General features: G+C 38.4%; 1 protein-coding gene across 1 annotated transcript in view; it reads right to left on the bottom strand.

Annotated features, from left to right (window-relative positions):
- Positions 1-2,064: 2,064 nt before the first annotated feature.
- Positions 2,065-23,444, bottom strand: part of LOC110307580 — a 37,245-nt gene continuing 15,865 nt past the window's right edge. The window contains exons 2-3 of the mRNA XM_021179801.1: positions 19,418-19,504; positions 2,065-2,863 (exon numbers count right to left, since the gene is read on the bottom strand). Of these exons, the coding sequence (XP_021035460.1) occupies positions 2,600-2,863; positions 19,418-19,504 (351 nt within the window). The 3' untranslated portion in view covers positions 2,065-2,599. The remainder of the gene's footprint in view (positions 2,864-19,417; positions 19,505-23,444) is intronic.

The raw sequence follows: 23,444 nt of genomic DNA, 5'->3' as shown, positions 1-23,444 counted from the left end.
AACACTGTTGAAGCAAAATGAGTGGATTTAGAGGACCTTGTGCATGCTACTCAAAGTTAACTTTTAATAAATATGCAGCATTACCTGATGTATATGTTCTATAAACCAAACTGCTAAGGCTAAAGGCCAGTTCTGAATAAACATGTTATGATGATGCTTAATTACAGTTAGTATGCTTTGACCCCTCACTCTTTACCAGCTGTTAGACTAAGAGCTCAGATACTGTATTTTTAATACTGCCGACACATTCGTTCATTAGTGTTCTCAGTGTAACTGCTATTATTTACATCCCCACTTTAAAAAGAAAAAAATCTATAACTTGCTCAAAATCATTCAGGGAAAGAGAGAGAGAGAGAGAGAGAAAGAGAGAGAGAGAGAGAGAGAGAGAGAGAGAGAGAGAGAATCCCATCTTAAATGTGTTCCAATGACAAATGGTATTGTCACTGTGATACTACTGATGTCCAATGTGACTAAATGCAAAGGTTTATAAAATTATAGGATATGGCTCCTACTCAAAACAGCAAGGAACATATAATACGCCCATCAGCTTATAATGCTACTTTATGGGACTGTTATTGGGGCTCGCTAGAGGGCTTTATGGACTCAAAAACTGAAAGATGACTGTTGCAATTAGTCGTTCAGAATCAAAGCCAGGCTGAAAAGTCCTTCTTTGCATTGAATTTCAAATGTTCCACTTTGAATAAAACAGATGTTGAACTTTAGATTAGTTCAATCTCCCCTAGATTTATCCTGTGCACACAGTAAGATAACACTAACATGGGCACTTACGTTACTTTCTCTTTAGGGACACCTTTCCCCAGACCAGATTCATCTGCAATTTAAACAAGGTCTTTTCAAAGAAATAGGAGACTTTAGTTAAAAGCAGAAGAATTAGTTCAGTGGGTCTGAGCAATGGTCTATCCAATATTCTGTCTATTCCAGGAGCATAAAGGGGCATGTCATATGAAATTCAAAAGATTAGAGATGTTCTGGAGACCATGACATTTCCTGTCATCTGTGAATTTAGATTAACCTTTCTTAAGGTCTGTATTTTAGGTTTTCATGATACAAAGTGCTACTAATACACCACGCTTTGAGTAAACTAGTGTAAGAAACACCTTGGATTTGTAAATTCAAGAGCAATCATCACAAATATCTACAGTATTATCTGACAGGGTTCAGATGTCTCTCTTTCCTTCCTTCTCTCTTTCATTCTTTCTTTTTCTTCTCATTTAGATTATACCCAATTCAAATAGCCCCACCCTAGAACACCTATTCTCTGTTAAAGGGGGGTTAGCAACTGGTTACTAACTATATAAGTATCAAGCTAACTAACACTTTTTCTAAAAATGGGCTGTTGAGTATACTTTTCCTTTTAAAATGTATCAGCTTTAAAGCCTGGTGGTGGTGGTGATTTATAATTCTAGACCGAAGGAAGTAGAGGCAGTTAGACTGTTGTAAGTCCAAGGACAGGCTGACGTACTGGAAGGTTCTAGGCTAGATAGGGCTCCATAGTGAGAACCGGCTTCAACTGGCAAAACTCAAATACAGGATAAGCAAAAGAAGTTTAGGAAGTCAGAAGCTACAGAGTTTGTTTTGTATAAAATGTAATGTCCTTAAGATGACAGAGTACAATCTAAGATACATAACTGCTGGGACGTAGGTCCCTGCCAAGAACGCATTCAAAGCATGCAAATATATCACCCGAGCTATTTGAGGACTCCAAGTCACAAATTCTCTTTGTTTTATGACCTTTAGTACCAAACAAAACCTTTAAATCAGTGTGAAAAATTGGAATATATCCCTATTCCAGGAACTGTGGACATCTTCTGAAAATATTTTACTCAAAGTCCTGCTTGAAGATCTGCTGCCTTACGTTCTCAGATGTAGCTGGCTCAGGGTCCAAGAGGCTCAACCTGTTTCTGGAAAGGCTGGACAAGGGTTATTTTTGTTTTTGTTTTGGGGAGATTGGAGAAAGAGAGCATTTGTTTTTCAAAAGACTACAGTAGCAAGAAGGCGTCTAAGTGCACTGTTCATTTTAACACACCTGAGAACACAATAGATTTTTTTATGTGCATATGCGCATTTAATGAAAGTTTAGAAAGTTTGACAATGAGTCCTTGACTAGTGCTAATCTATTTTCACACAGTCATTTTATTACAGTCATTCTTTATGGCTCATAACTGAAATATATAAGCAATGCTACAAAACATTTGAAACAGTTCTGTAAAGAATTCATGTCTATAGAGAAGCAAAACTTACTAATGAGGAGAAAATTCTTTTTAAAAATAAAATTCTTATTTTAATTTAATTTAATTTTTTTACTTATTCACTTTACATCCCACTCCCTGACTTGTATCCCAGGAATCCCCTCCCACAATCCCTCCCACATCACACCTTCCTTTCTCCTTTGAGTGGGCAGGGTCCCCTCCTGAGTATATTCCCTTCACCTAGGTACTTTCAAGTCTCTGTGAGGTTAGAAGCTTCCTCTCCCACTGAGGCCCAAGGCAGCCCACCTAGCAGAACATATCCCACAGACAGACAACAGCTTTAGGAATAGCCCCTGTTTCAGTTGTTTAGGACTCACATGAAGACCAAGCTAAACATCTGCTATATATGAGCATAGAGGCCTAGGTCCAGTCCATCTATGTTCTTTGGTTGATGGCAGTCTCTGTAAGCCCCAAGGGTCCAGGTTAGCTGACTCTATTGGTCTTCCTATGGAGTTCTTATCCCCTTCGGTGCCAGCAATTCTTCCTCCTACTCTTCCATAAGAGTCCCCAAGCTCTGTCCACTGGCTGTGGGTATCTGCATCTCTCTGAGTCAGCTTCTGCATGGAGACTCTCAGAGGACTAAATGTTTCTGTCTGCAAGCACAGCAGAGTATCATTAATGGTGTTAGAAACAAATGCTTGCCCATAAGCAGATATGCATATGTTGTATGGTGTCTGTCAATTGGTGGCATAAAGTTTGACAGCAAATTTCTTTTTGTACTACACTCATTTAATATTTTCATTAATAACAGTCAACAAGACCATAGGAGCAAACATCAATATGACATAATTTCTATTTATTTCAGTAATTAAAAGAAATGAAATAGGTCATTGATTTTTAATTTACATGCTGATTTTTTAAATGGCAAAATTATCTCTGTAAACATGATTAGAAGATGCTCTGACATTTGAAGCTTTAGTAGTGTAACACGGTACTTTTAAGTCATTGAGTAGTTCTAGTTGCTCTGAAAAGATAATCTGTTCATAATAGAGACTCATCAAACTGGACAGTAGTTTATCACTTACCACCCAGGGATCCTATACCTGCTCTGTTCATACCTAACACATCTTCTTACACTGCGGTTCCGATACTTCTGAAATGTCCTACTTAGTTCCTCTATGACAGCATTTGGTGATTCTATGTTGACTTTGATAGTTCTAAAGGTAATTTAATTTGTGATTTAAATGCAAGGCACTGGGAAACTGCTTATATTCTAGAGACCTGATTTTTTTGTTCAGAGGTGATGGCTTCATCCTAATATAGTAAAAAGAATGAGACAGTGTCTAGGCCAGTTTCACAAAGGCCTTAATGTCACCCACAGCCATCAGTGTCATTAGTCAGTTTCCCTGAACATTCTTCATTTGTTTAGACAAACACAACACAAATCAGTACAGCTGAAATGGTAATATTAGAAATGCAAAAATTCAATCATTACATTTTTTATTAGATACTTTCTTTATTTACATTTCAAATGCTATCCATTCCTAGTTTCCCCTCCAAATCCCCTATCCCCACTCCCCTCCCCCTGCTCCCCAACCCACCCACTCCCTTTCCTCATCCTGGCACTCCACTATATTGGGGCATAGAACCTTCACAGGAACTAGGGCCTCTCCTCCCATTGATGACTGACTAGGCCATTCTCTGCTACATATACAGCTGGAGCTATGAGTCCCACCATGTGTATTCTTTGATTGGTGGTTTAGTTCCAAGGAGCGCTGGGGGTACTGGTTAGTTCATATTGATGTTCCCCCTATGTGGCTTCAAACCCCTACAGCTCCTTGGGTACTTTCTCTAACTCCTTTATTGGGGACCTTGTGGTCCATCCAATGGATTATTGTGAGCATCCGCTTCTGTATTTGCCAGGCACTGGCAGAGCCCCTCAGGAGATAGCTATATCAGGCTCCTGTCAGCAAGCTCTTGCTGGCATCTGCCATAGTGTATGGGTTTGGTGGTGGTTATGGGATGGATCCCCAAGTGGAGCAGTCTCTAGATGGTCGTTCCCTCAGGCTCTGCTCCGAACTTTGTATCTGTAACTTCTTCCATGGGTATTTTGTTCCCCCTTCTAAGAAGGATTCTGAGCTTCTGGGCTAATATCCACTTATCAGTGAGTGCATATCATGTGTGTTCTTTTGGGTTGGGTTACGTCACTTAGGATGATATACTCCAGATCCATTTATTGTTCTAAGAATTTCATAAACTCATTGTTTTTAATAGCTGAGTAGTACTCCATTGTGTAAATGTACCACATTTCCTGTATCAATTCATCTTCTTTTAGGCTTGTTGAAGGATTACTTTCTTGCTTTTTCTAGGGCATCATTTCCCTTCTTGTATTGGAGTGTTTTTGTGTTTGGATCCTGGTATGACCAAACTCCTGGGATCCTGGGATCCTGGAATCCTAAGATCCTGGGTGTGTTACAGCACCCTAGAGTGGTACATTCTCTGGGGACCGTGGTGCTCTCTGCTGTGTTCAAAACCAAGGTAGACCACTGCTGACCAGAAGTATTCCAAGCCACTGGTCGGGCAGGGTCCAGTGTCCCTGCTCCTGCTGGCCCCAGGCACTCCCAGTTGTGTTGGAACAGATGTTATGTTCCACTCACCAGTGATCCTAAGATTCTGGGTGTGCTAGGGTGCCTGGGGCATGGAGAGTCCTTTGGGGACCGTAGGGCCATCTGCCGAGTTTGTGCCCAAGGTGGCCCAGAACTGGTACTGACCGGAAAGCATTCCTTACATTTTTAAATGAATATGAGTCAGCACTAAAATGAGACTTTCACTTTGTAGGAATTGAATTCATCATAACAAACCAAGGTCCTTGTAGATATTGTGTCTCATTCTAACTAGGGAACTATAGTTAAATTCCGTAAACTTGCTGGCTTATAAATAAAAGAAATATATTTCTCACTGCTCCAGAATACAAGACTAAGTCACATATCAGTTATGGAGTGTCCGTGTGCTTATGATTGTCATCTTGCTTTTCCTCACACAGTGCAATGGAAAAAGGCAAGGGAACACTCTGGGATGCCTTTTTTTCTTCTTTACCTGAAAATAGATTCCTCCTCACAGCACTGGGCAGACAGAAAACATCCAGGATGAACCCACCCCACTGTAGTGGGCCCCACTGTGACAGATCTCTGACAGAGAGAGAGAGGCTCAGCAGGATGATGCTCAGCAGAGTTTCTCTCCACTTTATGTGATGGTGGCTAAAGGCTAGCTGGAAATTGCCTTTATTACATTTAGGCATATCCTTTGTATCTCTAATCTTTCCACGACTTTTATCATGAAATGGTATTGGAATTGTCAAAAGACCTTTTCCATATCTAATGAGATGATTGTGGGGTTTTTCTCTCAGTTTGTTTCTATGATGGATACATTTAGTGATTTTCATATATTGTACCATCACTGTAATCTCTGAAATAAAGTCTACGTAATCATGGTGGATGATCATTTTCAATTCACTTTGAGAATATTTTACTGAGTACTTTTGCATCTACTCTCATAAGGGAAATTGGTCTGAAGTTCTCTTTCTTTGTTGAATCTTTATGAGCAAGGTTCCTTCTGTTTCTATTGTGTGAATTAATTGGAGAAATATTGGTATTAATTCATATTAAAAAGTCTGGTAGAATTCTAAAGACCTCCCATGCTCAGGAATTGGAAGGATTAGTCAAAATGGCTATATTGCCAAAAGCAATCTACAGATTCAATACAATCCCCATCAAAATTCCAACTCAATTCTTCACAGAGTTAGAAAGGGCAGTTTGCAAATTCATCTGGAATAACAAAGAAGGTAAGATAGCAAAAACTATTCTCAACAATAAAAGAACCTCTGGTGGAATCACCATCCCTGACCGCAAGCTGTACTATAGTGCAATTGTGATTAAAAACTTCATGGTACTGGTACACTGACAGACAGGTAGATCAATGGAACAGAATTGAAGAGTCAGAAATAAACCCATACCTATGGTCACTTGCTCTTTGACAAGGGAGCTAAAACCATCCAGTGGAAAAAAAAAAGACAGCATTTTCAACAAATGGTGCTGGCACAACTGGTGGTTATCTTGTGGAAGAATGGGAATTGATCCATTCTTATCTCCTTGTACAAAGCTCAAGTATAAGTGTATGAAGGAACTCCACATAAAACCAGAGACTCTGAAACATATTATAGAGGAGAAAGTGGGGAAAAGCTTCGAAGATATGAGCAAAGGGGAAAAATTCCTGAACAGAACAGCAATGGCTTGTGCTGTAAGATCAAGAACAGACAAATGGGACCTCATAAAATTGCAAAGCTTCTGTAGGGCAAAAGACACTGTCAATAAGACAAAAATGCCATCAACAGATTGAGAAAGGATCTTTACCAATCCTCAATCTGATAGGGGACTAATATCCAATATATACAAAGAACTCAAGAAGTTGGACTCCAGAAAATCAAACAACCTTATTTAAAAATGGGGTACATAGCTAAACAAAGAATTCTCAACTGAGGAATACTGAAGGGCTGAGAAGCACCTGAAAAAAATGTTCAACATCCTTAATCATCAGGGAAATGCAAATCCAAACAACGCTGAGATTCCAAATCACAACAGTCAGTATGGCTGAGATCAAAAATTTAGGTGACAGCAGATGCTGGCGAGGATGTGGAGAAAGAGGAAGACTCCTTCATTGCTGGTGTGATTGCAAGCTGATATAACCACTCTGGAAATCAGTTTGGTGGTTCCTCAGAAAACTGGACATAGTACTACCATAAGATCCAGCAATACCTCTCCTAGGCATATACCCAGAAGATGTTCCAACTTATAATAAGGACACATGCTCCACTATATTCATAGAAGCCTTATTTATAATAACCAGAAGCTGGAAAGAACCCAGATGTCCCTCAACAGAGGTATGGATACAGAAATTATGGTACATTTACACAATGGAGTACTACTCAGCTATTAAAAAGAATGAATTTATGAAATTATTAGGCAAATGGATGGATCTGGAGGATATCATCCTGAGTGAGGTAACCCAATCACAAAAGAACACACATGATAGGCACTCACTGATAAATGGATATTAGCCCAGAAACTTAGAATACCCAAGATACAATTTGCAAAACACATGAAACTCAAGAAGGGAGACCAAAGTGTGGATACTTCGTTCCTTCTTAGAATGGGTAGCAAAATTCCCATGGAAGCAGTTACAGAGACAAAGTTCAGAGCAGAGCCCGAAGGAACAACCATACAGAGACTGCCCCACCCAGGGATCCACCCCATAAACAACCACCAAATCCGGACACTAGGCAGATACCAGCAAGAGGTTGCTGACAGGAGCCTGATATAGCTGTCTCCTGCAAGGCTCTGCCAGTGCCTGGCAAATACAGAAATGGATGCTCACAGTCATCCATTGGATGGAGCACAAAGTCCCCAATGAAGGAGCCAGAGAAAGTACCCAGGGAGCTGAAGGGGTCTGAAGCCCCATAGAAGGAACATCAATATGAAATATCCAGTACTCCCCAGAGCTCCTTGTAACTATACCACCAATCCAAGAAAACACATGGTGGAACTTGTGGCTCTAGCTACAATATGTAGCAGAGGATGGCCTAGTCGGTCATCAATGGGAGGAGAGCCCCTTGGTCCTGTGAAGGCTCTATGCTCCAGTATAGGGAAATGCCAGGATCAGGAATGGGAGTGGGTGGGTTGGGGAGCAGGGGGAGGGGGGAGGGTCTAGGTGATTTTCAGAGGGGAAACTAGGAAAGTAGATGTACATTTTACATTTGAAATGTAAAGAAAATATCTAATTAAAAAAAAACGAAAAAGAAAAAAATCATCTGGCCACTGCCTTTTTTAGATTGAGGGACTTTAAATGACAGCTTCTATTCCCTAGATGGGTATAGGTCTATTTAAAATTTTTATCTGATCTTGATTTAACTTTGGTAAGTTGCACATATCAATAAAGTTATTCATTACTCTTAGATTTTCCAGTTTGGTGGAATACAGGGTTTTAAAGTATATCCATACAATTCTTTGGACTTCATTAGTGTCTCTTTTCATGACCTCTTTTTTATTCTGATTTGTTGGATATTCTCTCTCTCTCTCTCTCTCTCTCTCTCTCTCTCTCTCTCTCTCTCTCTCTCTGCTTTTTAGTCAATTTAGATGGTTTGTCTATCTTATTGATTTTTTTCAAAGAACCAACTTTTTTGTTTCCTTAATTCTTTGCATTGTTCTCTTTGATTTTATTTTATTGATTTCAGCCATGAGTTTGATTATTTTGTGTCATCTACTCCTCTTGAGTGTGATTTCTTCTTTTCACTTTTTCTTTTGAAATTTCAGGTATGTTATTAACTTGTATTTATAAGCTTGCTCCAGTTTTTTATGGAGGCATTTACTGTTAAGAACTTTTATCTTAACACTGCTTTCATTGTGTACCAAGAAGGTGGGGTATGTTATGCATTCAATTTTCCTTGAATTCTAGGAAGTCTTTAATTTCTTTCTTTATTGCTGCTTTTTTTCATTTAGTAGAGTTTTTGAGCTTTTATGAGTTTATAAGCTTTCTGTTATTGATGATATTTAGGTTTCATCTATGGTGATCTGATAGGTTGCAAGGAGTTATTTCAATTTTTTTCTATTTGTTGAGACTTGCTTTGTGGCAGAGTATGTGACCAATTTTGGAGAATGTGCTGTGAGGTGTTGAAAAGAAAGTGTGTGTGTGTGTGTGTGTGTGTGTGTGTGTGTGTGTGTGTGTGCGTGTGTGAAATGTTCTATACATATCTGTTAGGTCCATTGGCTTTATCACATCTGTTGACTCCAGTATTTCTGTGTTTAGTTTTTGTCTGGATAACCTGTCCACTGTTAAGAATATGGTACTGGAGTCTTCTATTTTCAGGGTGTGACTGTCAATTTGTGATTTAAGTTATAGCAGTGTTTCTTTGACAAACTTGGAGGCCAGGGTGTTTAGAGCACAAATGTTAAGAATTTAAATGTCACTTTGATAGGTTTTTTCATTTCATGCTAATCTGTTATAATGTTGACTCCTTGATGTAGTAGAGATCAGCTGAGTAATCCTCAGACCTATATCTTATCTGAGCATGCATTTGGATTTCCTTGGTGGTAGAGACCAGCAAAGTGTTCCTCAGACTTATCTCTCTTTTTTTTCTTGCCATTTCTTTTTTTTTATTAGATATTTTCTTCATTTACATTTCAAAGATACTCTGAAAGTCCCCTATACCCTTCCTCCTGCCCTGCTCCCCAATCTACCCACTCCTGCTTCCTGGCCTTGGCATTCCCCTGTACTGGGACATATAATCTTTGCAAGACCAAGGGCTTCTCCTCCCATTGATGGCCTACTAGGCCATCCTCTGCTACATATGCAACTAGAGACACAAGCTCTGGCGGGTACTGGTTAGTTCATATTGTTGTTCCTCCTATAGGGTTGCAGACCCCTTTAGTTCCTTGAGTACTTTCTCTAGCTCCTTCATTGGGGGTCCTGTGTTCCATGCAATAGATGACTGTGAGTATCCACTTCTGTATTTGCCAGGAACTGGCATAGCCTCAAGAGAGACAGCTATATCAGGCTCCTGTCAGCAAAATCTTGCTGGCATATGTAATAGTGTCTGGGTTTGGTGGTTGTTTATGGGATGGAATTCTGGGTGGGGCAGTCTTTGGATTGTCCTTCCTTCTGTCTCAACTCCGAACTTTGTCTCTATAACTCCTTCCATGGGTATTTTGTTCCACATTATAAGAAGGAATGTAGTATCTACACTTTGGTCTTCCTTCTTCTTGAGTTTCATGTGTTTTGCAACTTGATTTTGGATATTCTAAGTTTCTGGGCTAATATCCACTTATCAATGATTGCCTATCATGTGTGTTCTTTTGTGATTGGGTTACCTCACTCAGGATGATATCCTCCAGATCCATTCATTTGCCTAAGAATTTCACAAATTCATTGTTTTTAATAGCTGAGTAGTACTCCATTGTCAGACTTATCTCTTATCTGGGCCTGCATTTGGATTTCATTGGTGGTAGAGACCAGCAAAATATTCCTCAGAACTATCTCTTATCTGGGCATGCAGTTTGGATTCATTGGTGTTGCCTTGAACTTAGATGTGGTCACATCACAAGTTGTTATAGTAAGTCACATGTGAGTAGAATTATGAGTTTCAACTGTGGCCAGAGAAACTTCTTTTAATACCATTTCCCACATTCTTTCATCGTGACAGTTTCATTCATATGTTTCCAAGTTCTTCTTTCTCCCTCAGGGTTCCCATGCCCTGCTGCATACCAGTCTGTAAGGATGAAGTGAGCCCAGAACAGGTGGGGTTTACAAGATCCTGATCTGGTAGTATGTGCTATGTGCACAGGAGGAGCAGTTCTCCAGGGATTTTAGTGTTATAGCTCTTTTAGGAGGTACTCAATTAAACAGCTATCTTAATCAGTATTCAGTGAAACTGCTTGTGTTCATACAGTTTATTCATGGTGGGCAAGGGCTATATATGAACCTTGGAGAACGGAAAGGAGTTTTCAAGATAAAAATTTAGATCACTGGATGGAGGGTAATGTACTGTGAATGCCTCATTTGCATGGAGAGTCATTTCAGGAATCCCAGGTACTTGCTGGGCAGGTTCTTGGGGGAGGGATGGGAAGAGCAGGAAGAAGTTAAACTTGTAGGTTTACCAAGAACTATGTGACCTTCCTCAGATAAAGGGTGTGATGGTCAGACTCACCACATAAGTTTAGGCAGAGAAGAGGAAGCCCTGCTGGAAAAGGGAGTCCTTCATTGTACTGAACTCAGAGGAGCTATATGGACATGGTAGACTTCAACCTTAAATCGATTTTCCCCACACATGCATATTCCAGAGCCCACAGTTAGTATTTGTTGAGAATCTACTGATGTCTCGGGCACAGATTTTCTCTAATGATTTACATCTCTTGCTAAGAGAAATATCCTTGATGGGGGTAAGAATTAGACTTATCTTTGGGTATAGAATAAATATTTAGAATGTAGTTGGTGATTTTGCTAGTTTAGTAAAGTGGTGGATATATGTTCTCCTCCAAGATCCATGAATTCACTAATCCCAGGTTTCTACTACAAGGCATTGAAAAAGTGTAACATAAAACCAAAAAAAAAAAAAAAAAAAACCTAGGCCTTTAGGTCCAGGCTTGAGAATGTGACCTTTGTGATTCAATGCTCCAAGGCATGCTAATCATAAAACAGATAGCAACATTCCTCCACCTACCTACTTCCTGGGTTCAGGGAGTGTTTGTTCAAAAACAGGTCACCCTGATTATTGCTGGAATTCGCTATGCAAATGTGCTATTGTTAGAGGCTCATAGAAACTGTCTTGAGAAATAACCACACAATTACCAGGTATTATTCCTTGTGACTTCCACTTCCTTGTGACTCTTTTTTTTAAAAAAAGATTTATTTATTATATGTAAGTACACTGTAGCTGTCTTCAGACACACCAGAAGAGGGAGTCAGATCTTGTTACGGATGGTTGTGAGCCACCATGTGGTTGCTGGGTTTGAACTCAGGACCTTTGGAAGAGCAGTTGGGTGCTCTTACCTGCTGAGCCATCTCACCAGCCCCTCCTTGTGACTCTTAAATGGTATTTTTGGTATTTTCCAGTAATGTCCTCCCCACCCCCTTGATTGTGGTTTCTTCCTTTAAGTACCCCCTTCCCCAGCTACTCAGGGTTCACGGTCCTCTACTCCTGTGTGGTGTATGACTGTGGGCCCCAGAGTGTGCCTGGAATAAAAAGTCCTCTTATGGTTTGCATCAAGGCCGTTTCTTGTGAGTGATTTGGGGTGTTGCTTCTCCTGAGTCAGAACGTGGGGGAGTCCTCACTTTGTGGGTCTTTCAGCATGATTTCCCTCTTGTTGAGAATGTATTAAGTCCAATTAGAGAGATATTGGTAACTGCCAATATATACATGCCATTATTGCACCTTGAGGATTATTGTACCTGGGAGTGGTTGGATTTCATAGGCATCATAGCTGTGTAGGACTACTGGCTGCTTCCCTCTTTTGGAAGCTTCCATGTTTCTGTCACCACGAAAGTTAGTCTTCAGGCAGGTGGTTTTGAGGTCAGATCCAATTTTGTTCTCTGAGTCCTATGTCAAATGGTGTCTTCTACAAAAGGGACCAAGGGTAACTAACAAGCCATTACCTAAAGTATTTTGGGAGTTTCTTGGACCCTGACTAATAGCTCAAAAGAAAGATTGGATGTTTATGCCTGCTGTTGGGGTTTTGTTACACAATTTATCAATCTTGGGGGGATGTATTCTCAGCCTAGATAGGAAAATTTTATTTAAACTATATTTGTCTATGTATACATAGATTTACTTGTATTATAGTTATTTTGGACAGATAGATAATACTATGACTCCTTTTGACTTTTTAAGGCCTTTTTATGGTCATATTCATCCTTCTGTATTTATCTCTCTCCTCATCCCTAAGTATAAAGCCCACACATTTTCCCCGTTTCCTCCTTCAGATAACTTGTACACTGCTATTCAAACTCTATTCCTCTTCTCCCCACCCCCAAGAATGGTCCCTTTTTACTTTCCTGGTTTCTGAAGTTTCATTCATTATCCATTTTTAAAGAAGCTGATTAATTCTAGCTATCTACTAAGATTTTAAAGACGCAGTTGAGGTATTTTTGTGTATATTAAATAATAGTTCCTAAAATAATATTTTACTTTACAATGAAACATTTTTAGGAATTAATATTCTTATTTATAAATCATATATACCAGAACAGCCTGCTATCCCCAGCCTTCTTTTATTCTCCTGCCACCTCTCCACTCACCTTCATCAGGACCCGCGGATCCTGAAACACTATTGGCCGAATTCTCTTCCTGATCCATCTTCCCTGCCCACTGAGTTCCATTAGGCACCCCAAACTGCCCTGAGCAGTTTGCTTGGGCAGATTCTCAGTGGATCTCCATTCTCCCAACAACTCTATGCCTACCTTCGTCAGACCAGATGATTTGGAACCATACAGCACAAAGATACCCATAAGAGGCCAACCACACCAGAACCATTGAGGTTAAGTCCCCTCCCAAAATCTACCACAACAAGAACATCCAGGGACCAAAGCCATTCAGATAGCTAAAGGCCTTCAAAAGAACATAATCAACAAAAGCCAGGACAATATGACATCTTCAGGGCACAGCCAGCCCTGGATATCCTAACACATCTGAAGCTCAAGAAAATCCAATCTTATAAAGATGATAAGGGCCCTTAAAGAAGAAATGAATAAATCCCTTAAAGAAACACAGAAAAATACAATTAAATAGGTAAAGGAAATAAATAAAATTGTTCAAGACCTGAAAATGGAAATAGAAGCAATAAAGAAGACACAAACTGAGGGAATTCATTTTTGCTCATCCCATTATTGTCACGTTTAGTCTGACTAGTTACTCAGTCTGTGACTCAGTTGTTCCTGTAGTAATGTTAGCATGAGATGTTCTCCACATACAAAGAAGAATTAGTATTGTGGTAGAAAAATCTCTACTTGCAGAAATGACAACCCATACTGGGTTATTTCACATCAAGTTCTCTTTTGTCTACATCTACTTATTTGGATAGTCTCCTCTCACCTACCGTGGTTCCATGTCCTGACACAGGGCTTTCCCTTCTTCTACTCTGACCAGAGTCCTTGGCTTATTTCAGTCTAATATTTGACCGCAATGTTGACTCAGAGATGGTTGTTTATATTCAGACTGATCTGTCAGAGCAGAGTCTAAGAATTCTGAAAGGATATGAACCAACAGCTGGTTATGAATGAAGATAAATGAGAAGAACACAAAGCTACAATCATGGGGAAGAGAAATGGGACCACAGTGAAACCATTTTTATAGCAATTCCAGTTAGTCTTGGAACCTCTAGACTTTTGGGCTATATTTAATTTTGATTCAAGTGAAGTAGAGTTTTCTATCCCATTAGATAAAAGCATCCTAATACCACGTTTAATTTTCAATAGAAATTACTAGAAATATCAAAGCTATCTTCCCTTATCCAATATAAACACCCAGAAAATCAGTGATAACAGTAGCAGGTTTACAGACCAGATACAGTATTGTTGTCATTCATTTATCCTTTCAGGTTTGTGGTTTGTGGTTTCCCACAGGCTAATGGTCCCTTTAGCAGAGCCTGACGAATAGAAGACAGAACACTCTGGACATGTATTCATTCAAGTTGGCAATTGATATGGTTGAAATGTGGTAAAAAATGACTTCACATGCAATAATATAAGAATAATGGTGACTTTACCTTGAAACAACTACTTTTCTTTGCTTGCTTGCTTCTTTTTCTATTCCTTTTCTTTTTAATGTTCTTCTAGACACTGAAGTCAGAGAATAGATACAATAGATACACTTGGTAGCCAAAACCCTCATTCTCATCTTGAATAAAAGAATTAAAATTAAAACAAAAATTTACACAAGAGATGTCACTCAGCATATATATAAAACTACTGTGACTGAATAAAATCCATGTAGTATATTACACGTAAAAAAATATAGACATCAGTTTTTATATTTTTCTAGGCTGGAAACTGAACTCAGGCCTTGACATTTACTTAGGCAAGCAATCTACAACTGAGTTATATCTAGTCTTCCAATTTTTTAAGAGTTATTTTTTTTTGTTTGTTTGAAGAGAAATTAGATGTTTTCTTCCCTACTTCACTTTTTAAGTAGGTCAAGATATCGGTCCTAATTACAATTTGCTGAAAGCCTGTGTTTATACTGACACACAGTCTGACAGGTATCCTGTTTGTTTGTTTTAATTTAAAGGTAATTTACTGCCCATAAAAAGTAGGAGATTAATGACCCTAGAAATTGAAATCAGTTCCCCACTCACCAACTAGAGACAGTCTAATCTAGGAAAGCCCATGTTTCCCACCCAATTTGTCTCACCAGCAACAACGCATTCTTACTCCATAATAATTCAGTCATTGGCTTTTCTCTGGAGATTGCCCACAAGGATGCTAATTGAATTGATGACTTTTGTTATGTTCAAATGAAGAGTTATTTCGTGTAGTTCACCTGCTGGTACATGTGATGACTTTTGTTACCAACAGTACTACCATTTTGAACAGTGAGACTTTTTAACCCATCTCACAATCACTGGTGGCCCCTTTCTCCTTATTTTCAACATGAAGCCATAATTGTTTTACATTTAGCTCTAGAGACCATCTGACATGTTCACTGACTGATGCCAAAAATGGAGTGTTACAGAGGGAAGAAGATTCCCATGCTGTTGAGTAATGCACTAAAGCCTCCAAGTCAGTTGATACTTTTATAACAGCTACACTTCACATTTTAAAGCTGACAATAATTTTCCTAGCCAAAGACTCTTAGCAGTTTTTCACATATAAGGTATGTATAGCTAGTTTTGATGATGCAAAAAACAGACCCCCGAGTGACAAACAAAATATACAACAAGCAATTCACAAAAGAAATCATACAAAAGCTTAGCAAGATGTTGAGCAAGTAGTCATGTCAGCCTCAGTTAATGAAATGGCACTGGCAACACTGGCAAAACATTTCCCCCTCAGATCCCTGAGACTGAAAATACCAATGATACAGAGTCATAATGTTAATAGCAGTGCAGTGTAGACAGGTGCCACAGGTTTCTTTGGTAGAATGTAGTAGTGTTTATAAAAAATCATTCTCCTAAGAATAGTTTTCACTTTCATAATTTATTCAAAGAAAGCAATTAAAAACAGTGTAAAAATAAGTTTTAAAAAAGCTTTGGGGAAAAATTCCTAGCAATGGTGAGCTATGTATGAGACACTGGATTCTTATTTGTTTTTTTTTTCTTCATCTTGTATCTTCAGTATCAAAGTACATGTCTGCTATATTACATGGATTTAACATACGTTTAATTAATTATTGACAATGTCAAAATGTACCTCATCTATCTATCATTACTGGACCAAATAAAACAAATTATTTTATTGTTTTAAAATAAAATCGTTTATCACTTTGTGAAATAATAATTCCTGTCTGTATTTTACTGGTATAGAATGACATTTACAATAACTTCAGTTAAAAAGTTAGAAAACAGTATGATTCTAATTTTGAAAATAAAAAAATTATAAAAATGGTTCCAGAATATAATCTATCCTCTATAGTTTCAAATGTGCTGTATATACATTAAATGAAACAATGCTTTTTATACAACTATACTTTCAAATCATGTTATAAAAGTTATATATTGGTAATATATTTAAAACAAAATATGTGGGTGTTAGAACATTATACGATAAAGGTCATTTCCCTGAGGATAACAGTGTCAGAAAAAGGAAGAAAAATGAAGGAAAAGATAACTTTTCATGTACATCCTACTGTCCTAGGAATTCTATTTCTGTGATAAAACATCATGACCAAAAACAACCTGGGGAGTAAGGGTTCGCTTCAGTTTACATCTCCCTATCATGGTCTAACATGAAAGTTAGTCAGGGTGGAACTCAAGGCAGATGCCTGAAGGCAGTAACTGAAGCAGCGGTTATGGAGGAAAGCTTAGTCTCTGTAAGGCTTGTTTTTCATAGTTTGCTTAGCCTGATTTCTTCTAGGACTACCAAATGCAGGGGTGACACCACCCACAATAATCTCTAATCAACAAAATGCTTTCCCACAGGCCAATCAGCTAGGACTACCTTCTAATTAAGGTTCCCTCTTCCCAAATGATTCTAGTTCGTGTCAAGTAGACATAAAACTAACCAGCACATACACTATAAACTACATTTTTAGTTTTGAGACAACAGTGAAAAGGGAGAGCCTTTCTAGGTGTGGTGAAACTTGCCTTTGATGCTAATAGAGACAGAGACAGATACATCTCTGGGTTCAAGGCCAGCCTGATCTACAGAGAAAGTTCTAAGACAACCAAGGCTACACCAAGAAGCCTTGTCTGGAAAAACAAAAACAAAACAAAACAAAAAGGCAGAAAGAAAAAGAAGAGCCTTTGCCACTTATAACAAGGTCATGACTATTTTTATACTTTGAATTCCTAAAAATAAAATAATTATGACTATGCACAAGAACTTACTCAGAGAACTGTCTTAAATAGTGTGAAAATAAAAAAGAAGTGTTCTAAATGGGAATACTCAATATGGGAATATTATTCACTATTATGGATTTATTAAGAAAACTTTATTCAAACTTTGGTCCTTTGGAGTTGATGGAATGCCACATAAGTTAAACTCATGGGACATGTTCTTTGGTTCCCTTAACATGCTGAATTATTTGGAGATAGAAAAAAATGAATAAGGAAGTAAAAAATTGTATTGATTCTATTTTTAATTAACTTTTATGTGGATGTGTGTATACAGATGATTTTAAGGAGCTGTAACAATGTGTAGATGCATGTGCAAGTTTGTTATGTCTGCTTCAATGTCCACTTTATTTACCAAGTCAGCATCAGTTTCCTAAGAGTTTGGCTATTTAGATAGTCTGGCTACCCTGGGTACCAAGCTCAGTCCAGAGATCCCTATGTCCACCTAGCAATCACTGTGACTACAAGTGGACTACATCATGAGCCCAGCTGGGATTGCAACTGTGTTCTTCACAATTGCGCCACAAGTGTTTTATCCACTGAGCCTTTTCCAGAGGCCCTAATTTTATATTTGTGGTTATAAATATGCAAAATTATTATGAAATGTGAAGCGATTGTTAAATGAATACCCCACATGAGAAGACTTTTAAAATACATTTTTAGAAGCACTTAGAGCTAGATTCTTAGAAAGTCTGGTTTTTATTTGACTCCACTAGATAAGAAAATATCTTGAAAACAGTGGTGTTTCAGATAACTGCCCATGTAATTGCCAAGAGCTCACTCTAAGATTGGTAGACAAGCAATGTGTGGACACTTTCTACAGGAATTTCAAACAAGATTCTGGCTTATGAACTGCATGCTGTTTTGCCAAGGCACTCTGTTAAAATGTGGATGGCATTCTGCAATAAAAACAGACTTTCTGCACCATGAAACAGGCATTAACTTTTACTATCAGTGAAAGACACATGTTAACTCTCATAGTATTTGCATTGGTATCCATGGAATTTCTGTTGCATCAAAGAATGCTCAGTTCTGGAGACACAACAGTGAACCAATAGTCCCACCTTCCCCAATTTAGACAAGTTCCTGGTGAAGAACCAATATTAAAGATAGCTAATAAGACTGTTATTCACTCTTAGAATTTTAAGAGTTCTCACAGGTGAAGCATTATGAAAGGAAGGCTGTATTTCCTTACATCCAGTTATATTGTCACATATCCACACTTCAGTTGCTTGTATGACAATAATCTCTTATATTAGAATGGAGCCATGATTTTCTTACTACTTCACAATGGAATAACTATCTCGGTGTCATAGGGTAATGTGGTACTCATATTTGTGGTGGTACTGGTGCAAAGAAACTCTCTGCCTGCCAGTAACAGGAAACTAGAGCTATTGCACCCCATACACATATTTAATAATGATGATGAATGTCTGTGTTGCTGATTTGTGTACTTTCTATAAATGCTTTTTATTATTATTTTGTACTTCTACTTATTAAAAACATCCACTGTAAAACAATATTGTAAATTTATTGACATACTCATATATCTACTGGCTGACTTGATTGCCTCAAGTCAAGTGATTGACCAGTACTGATGTAGGTTGTGAAACTACACTATGATGCTTGCACAATGATGCAATTGTCTAATGTCACATTTCTCAAAATGTATTCCATGTTAAGTGATGCATGACTTGTATGTTAAAAGCTGGCTAAATTACTGAAGGAATTTTCCATCTTCATGGTTAAAATGATAGTGCCAATCAGTCATATTAAATAAGAGGATAATAATAGTCTTTTGCTTCACACAAAGAAGGACACACATATGCAGACACACATACAAAGGGAGAGAGAGAAAGAAAGAGAGGGAGAAAGAATTGTAGTAGAAATCATACACCATGAATTAGTCCTTTTGGGGGCTATCAGAAAAAAACCAACTACTGAAGTTGACTGACCCACAGAAGGTGATCTGTGCCAGATGTTGATAGGCAGAATAAGCCATGGTGTATAATTTGTCCAGGTTGCAAGCAGCTTGAACAATCTCTGATGTTATTTGGAGCTTAATTGTTTGGGGAAAGTGGTAAATGACACATGAATAACATCCGTGACACAAACCTGGGAACTGTAAATGCCAAGGAGGGGAAGTAATAATGACGAGGTTGGAGAAGCATCCCACATTGGTGAAGTGAAGCTGATGCTCTGCTGGGGAAAGCATAGCAGACAAATTGACAGTCTACTGGGTCCACCAACTGAAAAAGAAATGGATCTAGGGCTCTCTAATTGCATGCATACTTTTGCAGTCTTGTTAATACATTGTATGTATTTTTTGCTCAAATTATTACTTTTCCTTATTGTTGTTATTTAATAGTTATAGAGATTAATGGATTTCACCAGTGTAATACATTTATTTATCTTATAGGAAATGAGGAAAGCATAATCATTAACAGGGAATTAGTTCAGAGAGAGTTTAAGAGCAATATGATCCATTCCAGGTTTTACATCTTGAAAATCTGACCAGTCAGTATTTGGAGAAGTGGCACCATCAGTACCTAGAGAAAGCATCCCATAGCTGCTGTTCTTCAAAATCTTTCATTTTCTTTCAGTGTAATTCTCCACAAAATATGATTTACTTGCTCAAATGGTGACTTCAAAATTTATAAATGGGACAACTTCTTTTTCTTCATCATATGTTATTTAGTGTGGATTTGGCTTCACTGTTGAAGGCACTAGTCTCCATTGAGACAGTATTAGAACATATGTGGGTTATATGTTGCTTAACTAATTATCAGAGCATCCTGAGGGGAACATTATTTTACAACATGAACATTCTCTATCAAAAATTGACTTATTCTAAAATAGTAATACATGGGTTTTAACGTTTGTTACTGAGCACAGTGTAGTTTAAAGTAATATCAAAATAGAACCTGCCTACATGTTATTTACAATTAATGTTCCCTCAGTGGAAATATCTAACTATCTCATATGATGCAGACACATGTGATGTTTTGCTGAAGCAGAACCATGAAAGGACACAAAAAGTTTGTAGAGTATAATTAGGACCAGCAGACAATTACAGTGTGCTTGTATATCTAGCCTTGCAACATTTTGTTGGTCTTGAGCCTGCTCTGATCTTCACGTCATTGAGAGAAGCAGGGCAGGAAAATTTTCCTGGCATTCTGGCTGGTTCTGGTTGCTCCCACTGACTTGTACCAATTTGGTGAATAACTGGCTGTTTCTGCTGGATTCTACTGCCATGGATGATTTGTGTTTGGTGACATTTTTGAACTAGATTTTTGATAACCGGATGCTACTAAACTAGACTGCTAGTATCCTGACAACAGAAATTGGAACCACCCTAAAGAAGTACCTCTAGGACTTTCTGCTGGGGCGACTCCTATTTGGTTTCCTCCTGTGAAGACAACATATCCCTGCCCATCCTAGAAGACCTGTTGCACTCAGAGCAGTTGGTAAGAACCCCCTCCCTCAGTTCTGGAGCTGATGCTGGGAGACTGGTGGACTCAGGACCCATCACCCACCCAAACTGCCATCCTCCCAAATACCACTCCCCTCTATCCCTTTCACCCCTTCTGCCTGGTCCTCTCTGCTGGGGCAGACTCCTAGTAGGGCTGCTCCACTGAAGACACCATATCCAGACCCATCCTAGAGGACCTGCTGCACTCAGCAGTTGAAGATCTGCCGCACTCAGAGCAGTTTATGATCAGCTGCCCTCAGAGCAGTTGAATAACTGCTTGACTCTTCCACTGAAGACCCAACAGTCTGAAAACCTCTGAGAAGACCTACTGCAGCCAGGGCAACAGATCAGCAGTTTCTCTACCCCTGTGAAGAGCCCCCAATTGAAAGTCCCCACAGGTGGTCTGCTACAGCCAGGTCCACAGGCCTACCAGGAGAACTGAAGCAACACAAAGACAAAAGAGGCAGACTCCAGACAGTCACCCACACCAACAAACACCAGGGATATCCAGATGGCAAAAGGCAAGTGCAAGACCATAAGCAACAGAAGCCAAAATACGTGGGCATCATCAGAAAACAGTTCTACCAACATGGCAAGCCCTGAATATACCAACACACCTGTGAAAATCAGGAATCTGTCCTAAAATCCTATCTCATGAAAATAATAGAGTTCTTTAGAGAGGATATCAATAACTCACTGAAAGAAATACAGGAAAGCACATGTAAACAGGTACCAGAATTGAATAAAGCCGTCTAAGACCTAAAAGTAGAAGTAGAAACAATAAAGAAAACATAAATGGAGGCAAACCTGGAAATGGAAAAATCTAGGAAAGAGGTCAGGAATTATAGATGTAAGTATCACCAACAGAATAGAAGAGATAGAAGAGAGAATCTCAGGTATAGAAGATACCATAGAAGATATTGACACAACTGTCAAAGAAAATTCAAAACATAAAAACTCCTAACCCAAAGCATCCAGGAAATTCAGGACACAATGAAAGACAAAATCTAAGAATAATCTGAATAGAAGAGAATGAAGATGCCCAGCTCAAAGGACCTTAAAATGTCTTCAACAAAATCATAGAAGAAAACTCCCAAAACCTAAAGAAAGAGATGGCCATAAATGTATAAGAATCTTATAAAAAAACAAATGAATGAGAACAGAAAAGAAAATTCTCATCACATAATTAACAAAACACTAAATTTACATAACAAAGAAAGAATATTAAAAGCTTCAAGGGAAAAGGGCAAAGTAACATACAAAGATAGACCTAGCAGAATTACATCAGACTTCTCAACAAAGACTATGAAAGCCAGAAGACCCTGGACAGACGTCATGTAGACTCTAAGAAAACACAAATGCCAGCCCAGGCTACTAAATCCAGGAAAACTCCAATCAACATAGATGAAGAAAGCAAAATATTCCAGAACAAAACCAATTTCAAACAGTATCTATCTACCAATCCAGCCCTACAGAGGATCCTGGGAGGAAAACTCCAATGCAAGGAAGGTACTTGTGCCAAAGAAAGGACAAGATATTAAGCATCTCACAACAAAGTCAAAAGCAGAGAATCACAAGCACATAAAACCACCTACAAAACAAAAATATCAGGAACCAAAAGTCATCAGTCATCTCTCTTTAATATCTCTCAATATTAAAGGATATTAAACTCACCTATAAAAAGACATAAGCTAACAGACTAGATAGCAAACAAGATCCAGCATTTTGGTGCATACAAGAAGCAAACCTCAATAAGAAAGACAGTCACTATCTCAGAGTAAAAGGATGGAAAAGGGTCTTCCAAGCAAGTGGTCTCAGGAAATAAGCAGGAGTTGCCATGGTAATATCCAATAAAATAGACTTTCAACCAAAAGTTATCAAGCATGATGAAGAAGGACACTTCATATTCATCAAGGGAAAAATCCACCAAGAGAAAGTCTCAATTCTGAACATCTATGCCCCAAATGCAAGAGCACCCAAATTCATAAAGAAACTTTACTGAAACCCAAAACTCACATTGAACTCCACACATTAATAGTGGGAGATTTCAACACCCTGCTCTCATCAATCATTGAAACAGAAACTAAACAGAGACACAGAAAAACTAAGAGAGGTTATGAACCAACTGGATTTAACATATATCTACAGAAAATTTCACCCTAAAAGAAAAGAATACACCTTCTTCTCAGCACCTCATGGTGCCTTCTCCAAAATCAACCATATAATTGGTCAGAAAACAACCCTCAACAGATAAAAGAAGATTGAAATAATACTGTGCATCCTATCAGACCACCATGGCCTAAGGCTTGTCTTCAATAACAGCAAAAACTACAGAAAGCCCACATACATGTGAAAACTGAACAACTCTTTACTCAATGATAACTTGGTCAGGGAAGAAATAAAGAAAGAAATTAAAGATTTCCTGGAGTTTAATGAAAATATTGACAAATCATACCCAGACTTGTAGGACACAATGAAAGCATTGGTAAGAGTAAAGTTCATAGCTCTGAGTGCCCTGGTAAAGAAACTGGAGAGATCTTACTCTAAAATCTTTTTTTTTAATTTTTAATATTTTATTACATATTTTCCTCAATTACATTTCCAATGCTATTCCAAAAGTTCCCCATACCCTCCCCCCCCCACTTCCCTACCCACCCATTCCCATTTTTT

Source organism: Mus caroli, chromosome 13, assembly GCF_900094665.2.
Source record: "Mus caroli chromosome 13, CAROLI_EIJ_v1.1, whole genome shotgun sequence".
Classification (NCBI taxonomy): domain Eukaryota; kingdom Metazoa; phylum Chordata; class Mammalia; order Rodentia; family Muridae; genus Mus; species Mus caroli.
This window is presented reverse-complemented; position numbering and strand designations above follow the sequence as displayed.